Raw genomic sequence first — 8703 nt, 5'->3', positions numbered from 1 at the left:
ATATAGAACCTCCCATCTTAATTCTCTCTTCAACCGCTCTTGTTCTGGATTTTAGGTTCAAGCATGTGGCATAAAACACCAGTACGTAATAAATCAGATGAAGCCTATATGAATTTTAAGGAACAAGAGGTTTGTTATTGTCTATTTTTTTTTATCGTAGAATCCATGAAACTATTCCTAAGGTTCTTCTAAATTTGAACAGAACAAAAGAAGAATTTGTAATTGAGGGATAGAAGAAAAGAAAATAAAATCAAGGAAAAAGTAAATAAATAAATAAATAAGGCATCTGGAAGAAGAAAAAGAGAAGTGAAAGAAAGAAGGGGGCAGAGAGAAAAAAGAAAGTGATGCAAAATTAGTTACTTGATAATGTAACAGTACTATTAAATACTATCATAAAAAAAAGATTGTAGCTCGAATAATTTGTTGTACAAAATTGGTTACTATTTAGGTTATGCAAAACTTTTGTATTAGTTAGACCAAATTAAAACCAATCAGTTAGATAACTAATCTACTTAAGTAAATATTGAGAGTTCGAATGCTATCTTATGTATACAGCAGTCCATTAACTAATAATGGTAAACACTTCTTGATTTCTCTATCTCCACAGCCACCCACACAAGGATATGAATTCATCAATCCATTCATATTGTGATGATTTACCAAGGTTGATACTTAGTTGAGGTCCAGCACTCCAGCCACAAATCTAAGGGGATTCCGTAGTTACTCTGTTGACTTATTGACATCAACCTTTCAGTTATATCAATAAACGGAGGCCAAAATTCATTTTAGAAACACTTGAAAAGTTAAAAAACAAAACGCTTCTAAAAATATTAAAAAACTGAAAAACTGACTTAATAGAAAATAGTTTAGTCAAAATTCTTTATAAAATCGAAAAATAACTTAACAAGCACAACTCAAAAGAAAACAAAGTGTTTAGCAAAACTTATTTATAAAAATAGAAAAATAACTTTTCACATGCACGTCTTAAAAGAAAATACAAAACGACTTAACACACTTGTGACAGTTAATTCTCTAGTATTCAAAATGATTTTGCTACAATTTAACATTTATGAATGTTTGTATATCATTTGAAGATTTGAATCTATTATTTTTATTACAAATATGCTGTATGAATACCAAAATTCCAAAAGTCAATCTCATCTCTATATTTATACATGTTAACACATTTTTCCAACAAAATAATCAAATTTTTTCACAATGTAATCAAACATTAACACAATTATCCACCACAAAATCATCCTTATACCACAATATCTCGGGTATTAACTGAATAAATGTTCCGTTACTATACCTAGACCCTAAACCTATACCATAAATTCTAAACCTATTAGTAAAGCAAAATTGGAAAGTAAACAAGAAAACATTATAATTGGCAATTCAAAATATTGGGACACGAATAATTCGTTCTACATCATAACAATCCTAGATTGAATCGTGCTGTTATAAAAATACATAGACAACCTGGAAATCTTTCTAATATACTTGCTACTTAAATCTCTAAACATCAATTCACATAAGGTGCAATAAAATAAAGCGTTGAACAGTGCGGAACTCGCTGTCATAAACTATAGCATTAAAATGATCAATATATTAAAGAACCCATGGCTGATAAGATGAAAGAGAAGTAGAAATCTGGAACGATAGCCATTTTTTCACTACCCCGTGTCCATAACCATACATATGGTAAAGTAAAATGGCTTGATTTAATTTATGCACTGTATGAACTAATGAAGTAATGATATTACAGAAGACTAGGTCTGAATCTCTACATTGTTATAGCAGGTTAAATGGGGAATCATGTAGCTTCTAATCATAACTATAGCTGGAAACATGGGGTCAAAATATCTATTATAATTGGCAATAAATCGAATTCTATAATCTAATTATAATTGGCAACAGATGCCACCGAAAAATCCTTCGAGGGGGGAGTTGAATAAAGGTTTTGATAGTGTCTAAGTATAGGAAATTCTTATGCAGATGGGTATAAATTCACCTTCATGACGGGAGCAGGGTGACTAATGGTCGGTCCTGAACAATGATAAGAATTTCATATCTAAACTTGAAGGGCATCCAAAATTGCTACGTGCAAATATCTCATTACTTCAAGACAATCAACTAACAAATCCTGCTGAAACTGAACTATAACATAAATATAATCTTAACATATAACTAAATAGCAACTGCAGCATAACCAACATCTTCAACACAGGCTTAACATGCAACTAAAGGATAGATCAAGAGGTACTATTCCAAACAATAGACTAATAAGTATAACCTACAATAATACAGATTCACACCACTCCACTCTGCTTCTAATTAAATCTCTATTCTAGAAATGTGGCACAGTCTAACATGCAACAATCTGATTACGAAATGAAGTCATAATGTGCCTGCCTAACATCTTCTAGGATGACAACTGAAGGGTAACTCTAGATTGATGATGATCACAAGCTCTAGATTGATGGCGTTCTACCTTCGGCTGTCTAAGCAATTCATTAATACAGACATGCTAGTGGTTCGTCTGACTTCTAAAACGTGGCCACCTGCCATGAGTGCCTTGTTTCTAGAAAATGCTTAAACCTGCATGCAGCTTCTATGACAAAGCTTAATAATAATCTATCTTGCATAAGGATGGTAGCGGCTACTGCCACCATAACCTCCCCTACTACCATAATGTCCTCCTGCCCCACCATAACCAGTACCAGATCTTGGTTCATAACCTCCGCCAGTAGCCGCACCCCCATAGCTTCCATAGGCCCCACCACCTCGTCCATAAGCACCTAAACCACTCCCACCATAACCATCACCAAGGCCCCCCATGAAGGAACCATAGCGACTAGAGTAACCAAATGACGATTCTCCACGATAACCTGCATAGCCACCACCAATACCACCACCAGACCCTCCAAAACTACCACCAAAATCATATCCACCGCCATATCCACCATAACTGCTAAGCCTACCACCAAATCCTCCAAGTGATCTATAAGAAGCAGGATCAAAACTGCTATTTCCAAAACTTCCAAAAGAATCACCAAATCCACCAAAACCATCATAGTAAGGAAGTGCCCTAGAGTCACTAGCAAATGGAGGAAGAGAAGCTGAGTTTGAGGATTTCTTTGGTTCAGCCTTCTTGATCTCAACCTACAACAAAGAAGTGAGTCAACCTAGGCTCCTTGATAAGAAGAATACGATTTTATACCCTGGGAGGAGAAATAATAAACCTGTAGTACATCCACTTATAACATAAGCAGAATAAAAATAACATAATGACAGAAAAACATTAAGTTGCTCAATGATGGGAAGTAACAGCCACGAACTCCATTGTATATGTTTCACAATGACGTCCTTCAACTTTGATCACTAATTTATACATGATATTGGCTTTGCTGGGTTCAAATACATCATCAAACACCCTAAACCACCAATGATAACTCACCTGAGTACCAGACATATCAATCATATTCCCATCTGCTAACATATTGTCAACAACTTTTTCACTGTCAAAAACTATAAAGCCAAAACCCCGGGAACGTTTAGTAGTGTGATCACGTATAATCTCATGTTCCACAACTTTCCCATACTTCAAGAAGAAGTTCTTAAACTCATCTGAAATTTGTACAACAAAGGAAAGACACATAAGCAGATTGAATCAAAATATCCACAAAAAATATAATAATAAATTAAACTGCGGTTTCTATCCTCCAAAGTGAGGAAACTTGTAGAGTGATAAAGTGAGTTTAATAACCATTGGATCAATGACTACAGCTGCAAGTGAATCTCAATGATCCAAAGGTGGTTACACCAACTTTAACACTTTACCCGTTTCCTCACATCTCATCAAACAATACGGCATGAAAGGAGCAAAAGTGCCAGCAAAGCAAACCTTCAGTGACCGATGTTGAAATACCACCAACAAAAATCTTCTTTGTTTTGAAGTCATTAGCTTGTGATGAACCCTTAGGAATAGTCCTCTTGATCTCAACCTGGTAAAAGCAGAAGTAATCATTCATTATAAGTAAATAAAAGATCTCAAGCCATGCAAGACAACATATTACAATCTCTAAAGCATACTACAATACTATAATAATTAAAAGCAAAAATTAAATACACGAAAACAGATAAAACACTATATTCTGATGAGAACTCTCAAAAACCCCAACCATATTGATTTGCCGATAGACTTCTTTTCTACATCGTTGTGTCAGTTGTACAACAATAGCCCTAAATTTACTAGAAAAACAAATGTATTCTTATATAAAGCATTAAGGAAACAAAAGAACAAAATTTTCCACCAAAGTAGCCAAAACCCTAAGAATAATACTCACCTGTTTGCCATTGATAACATGGTTCTCCTGGATGACCTGGTCCACAACAGATGGATCCGCATAGGTGATGAAACCAAAACCCCTGGGTTTACCGGTATGCCGATCCTTCATGATAACCGAGTCCATTATCTCTCCGTACTTCTCGAAGTACTTAACAAAAGTATCTATCAAATCATATCAAGAACATCAGTACCAACGAAATAAAAAAAATAAAAGATAAATAAAAAACGAAGGGAGGAGTTTCACACCCAAAGTGGTGTCTTTGGCTAGACCTCCGATAAAGATTTTCCTGCATCAATGAAAATTAGAGACAAGATAAGAAAACTTATAAAAGAAAAAAGAGGGAAAGAAAAAACTAACGAATGAGGAAGCAAACCCAGGACTGGCACCGTCAACGAAGTGAGGGTTGTCACCCTTTCGGGAACCCATTCTTGCGGATCGAAATACCCGTACCTGCAATGAGACAAATGGTGAAACAACAAGAACAACAAATTATTTCTCAGATCTCCACAGTAATCTTAAAAGATGTACCTTCGCTGACCGATTTATTATTGGTGCTGATCCTCGGAGCGCAGCAGACCAGCACAGATTTCTAATTGGTCGGAAGACCCTCGAGGCTGCCGAGTGGCAGCACAGCGGTGACGCGATGGCGGGAGCTGGGATAAGTGGCGGATGGCGGCGGAGGGAGGAAAACACGGTGCAGAAGTTGTTGGGGGTATTTTGTTTTTGTTAGAGTAACCGATGAGAGGAAAACGAAACAATGAAGGAAACAGGCAGTGCTAGGGTTTCAGAAGGAGAGCGATTTTCAGTAATCAGTACTACTTCAGCAGTGCTTTACTCGTACTCGGGGAGGAGTGAAGTTTATTTCTGTTTGACCCATGGCCCAAACCGAGAACTCCAGCGCCGGGGGAAAACTACTCTACAGCAAGGAGAAATTCATAAAGTGAGAAAATCTATTAATATATTTAGAGTAAAGGATAAATAGGTTACTGATTTTTTTTTTTTTTTTGTGGCTGTTTTCGTCTCCAACAATTGAAAAATACATTTATGTTCCTGATTTTTTTAAAATGTGGATAAATTTACTCTTTCGCTAAAGTGATTCCGTTGGACCTGATGGAAAAATCTGACGTGGCTCCCGTGGCGCTGACTTAGTCATCACAGGAGCCCACGTGGCATGTAGCTTTTGAAAATAGGACATATTAGTCCTCCGACACCAAAATGACGTCATTCAAGGACCCTCCAGACACACTCTAATCCCCTTGTGTAATACCCATAACATCCATTTAACCTGCTCCCTCAAAAGTTCCATGAATCTGTAACAGCAAAACCGTAAAATATGAGGGAAGACCACAGCTTCAAGTTTCATTATCTCCTCGGTCAACAAAGAAGATCAATTACAAATTATTTAAGCAACAAAATAACAATGGCACACTAATGAATCATGTATTTCAATAAAATGTGATACTAGAATCTAATAGCAGCTACATTCATTATAGCTCCCGAAAAAACCAAAGCCCAAAAAATGAAGAACAAGTGATTTCAAACCTGCTCTATATCCCTCTCAACAAGATCAGCTTTCTGAGGATCATCCATTCAAGTTGTAATAACATGTGCTTCCAAGAAATGAATCCAATAACTACTTGAAGAACACCTCAAATCAAAACAAACAACACCGTAAACCAACCTCGAGCCTATGCCCATGAAATTATAGTTGAAGATACACCGCTATAAAATTAATGTCACTACGTGGATCACTAGCAGCATTGGCACTTAGACATTTTATCTCTCAACTTGTAACAAAACAACCAAGTGACTATACTTCACCATGCTCTCTAGACTTCAAATTCGTCCTAACTCACTGGTAGCCACCATATGGCTGTTAGGCATAACTACACGGACCCATCATGGATTTATTATAGTTACCTGGCATGTTAGACTCGGGAGGCATTCCCATAGGGGGTTGCATTTGGACTCCTTGCCCCATACCCATTCCCATGCCCATGCCCATGCCCATTGATGGATTAATGCCTCTGTAGCCCTCCATCCCCATTCTAGCACCAGGGCCATTGTTCATTCCTATTCCCATTTCCATAGCAGCACCTGGGCCATTGTTCATGCCCATGTCCATATCCATATCTATACCCATTCCAAAACCCATCATAGGATTTTGAGGAGTCCTAAGAGCACCGGCACCAGCCCAGCCTATAACTGAACCTGCTCCCATTGCTTTACCCATAGTCACAGTTGATGTTACACCTTGTAGTGGTAGGCTTCTCCATTCTCTTCTCCTTCTCATTTATGGAATCATAGCGGTGGATTGAGGAGGCGATGAATGGCTAAGGGGTCACCGCCGGAATCGACGGCAAGGCATGCGAGGTCCAAGACGGGCTGCGGCGGCCACCAGATGAGGCGGTCATCTTCCTCTCTGCCGTTGGAACCGATGAATGTGGCGGAGGTGAGCTTTCGGTGACGAGGCTCCAGGGAGAAAGAAACGAGGAATTTGAAGCATGAATTGAGGTCACGTGCAACGAGAGGATCAACTGTTAATGATTAAGATTTGGAAAAAAGAAGAGACAATAAGCGAGGCTTTTGGCTTTGGGGGTGAAATGGCGTATTGCAGCATAAGGGAATTAAAGTGTGTTTGGAGGGGAGGTGGTGAAAAGGCGTCGTTTTGGTGCATAGGGACTAATATGTCCTGTTTTCAAAAGATCAAAGCCACGTGTCATCAAAGAATTCACACATCAAGAGAGGAGAGAGCTTCTCCTCTAGAATTCTACTCTAAAACATGATGAAAAACTAAACTATGACTACTTTGTTCATTCCCCCCTCAATCCTTGGGTTCAATAGCATCAGAAATGAGTTGGATTGGGTCCAAAATGCTTCAGAAATCGCTGGCCACGTTTTGCCCAAAATGGTCCACGCTGGTCCTGCGACGCGTGCGCGTGATGCACATGTGCGCGTCACCTAACTGCAAGGCAACCATAAAAAATTTTATATCATTTTGAAGCCCCAGATGTTAGCTTTCCAAGGCAACTAGAACCACCTCATTTGGACCTCTGTATATTAAGTTATGATCGATTGAGTAGAAAGAGGTCAGGATTGACAGCTTTGCAGTTCCTTCATTTCTTCATGAGTTCTCCCACTTTGCATGCTTTTCCTTCATCCAATCTTTGCCTTCTAAACTTGAGATCACTTAACAAACATATCAAGGCATCAAATGGAATTAAAGTGAATTAAATTTAGCTATTTTAAGGCCTAAAAAGCATGTTTTTACACTTAAGCACAAATTAGGGGAGAATTACAAAACCATGCTATTTCATTGAATAAATGTGAGAAAAGTTGATAAAATTCTCCAAATTAAGCACAAGATAAACCACAAAATTGGGGTTTATCAACAGGTCAGCGTTACGGGAGCCACGTCAGACTTTTCTGTCGGGTCCAACAGAGTGACTTCAACAGAGAGGTAAATTTGTCCATGTTTTGGAGAGGTTAGGGACATGAATGTATTTTTCAATATTTAGAGACAATAATATCTGCGAAAAAAAGGTCAGAGACCTATTTATCCTTTACTCATATATTTATTAATTAAATTATTAATATATATTAATCTATTATTAATATTAATATATAATAGGAATCTTTATATTAATAAAAGTAGAATAGCAAAACAGTGATACAAACCCATATTGCCTAATACAGTAATACATGCTTATCAATGAGGTGACAAAGCATACTCACCAATTTGGTTACTGATATGAAGCATTTGGTTACTCTCCAACTTTGTCGTTCTCGGTCGCCAATTTGGTTTCGACAATACCAAGGTTAGACATGATATTTGGTTACTGGTATGAAGCATTTGGTTACTCCCCAACTTTGTCCTTCTCAGTCACCAATTTAGTTTCAGCAATCCCAAAGTTAGACATACAATAAACTTAACTCTCTGTTTTCTTATTGGTTGATAAGTAATTTACAGGATCGCCAACTTGGATTAAGCATGCATAAAAGATGTTAAACTTTCCCGCGCTGTTAATACATTTCAATGGCAATTTTTTATGACAATTTTTTGGTCTGCCTTGTGTGAAGCTGATGCTATATATATACATGTTTGTGTGATAGGGTAGTGTATGTAGAAGATATATACACTATAGAGGTAGTTTCAGATGGCAATGCTTAATGTTTCAAATAGTGCAACCCATGGATTTAATCGTGTGGTAGACATCAACCCGTCTAAACTAGAATGGTCTGTGGTGGTAGGCATTGTTTGAATGTACGAGGTCTCGAGTCAGTGAAATTCAGATGAAGTTTTTAGTATCGAGATGATCCTCAGGATGAACAGGTAAGTGTATCGTGTATT

General features: G+C 37.5%; 1 protein-coding gene across 2 annotated transcripts; it reads right to left on the bottom strand.

Annotated features, from left to right (window-relative positions):
* Nucleotides 1–2097: 2097 nt before the first annotated feature.
* LOC107612744 (uncharacterized) lies at nt 2098–5304 on the bottom strand. 2 transcript variants are annotated; one of them, XM_016314466.3, is made up of 7 exons: nt 4881–5304; nt 4726–4802; nt 4598–4638; nt 4350–4513; nt 3908–4007; nt 3461–3630; nt 2098–3165 (listed from the first exon to the last, which is right to left on the bottom strand). In XM_016314466.3, the coding sequence occupies exons 2-7, from the start codon at nt 4776–4778 to the stop codon at nt 2638–2640; spliced, it is 1056 nt and encodes a 351-aa protein (XP_016169952.1). In that variant the 5' UTR covers nt 4779–4802; nt 4881–5304; the 3' UTR covers nt 2098–2637. The 2 variants fall into 2 exon arrangements, with proteins under 2 accessions (XP_016169952.1, XP_088362512.1); XM_088506386.1 differs by having other exon boundaries at nt 4710–4802; nt 4881–5287.
* Nucleotides 5305–8703: the final 3399 nt, after the last annotated feature.

Source organism: Arachis ipaensis, chromosome B2 (assembly GCF_059453495.1).
Source record: "Arachis ipaensis isolate K30076 ecotype BB chromosome B2, ASM5945349v1, whole genome shotgun sequence".
Lineage (NCBI taxonomy): Eukaryota > Viridiplantae > Streptophyta > Magnoliopsida > Fabales > Fabaceae > Arachis > Arachis ipaensis.
This window is presented reverse-complemented; position numbering and strand designations above follow the sequence as displayed.

Bases quoted from the DNA above. Each gene is read 5' to 3' on its own strand.
- LOC107612744 (XM_016314466.3), bottom strand. From the start codon at position 4,778: ATGGGTTCCCGAAAGGGTGACAACCCTCACTTCGTTGACGGTGCCAGT. The intron at 4,639-4,725 runs GTTTGCTTCCTC...TCATTGATGCAG, and splicing joins GTTGACGGTGCCAGTCCTGG to GAAAATCTTTATCGGAGGTC. The intron at 4,514-4,597 runs GTGTGAAACTCC...ATGATTTGATAG, and splicing joins AGCCAAAGACACCACTTTGG to ATACTTTTGTTAAGTACTTC.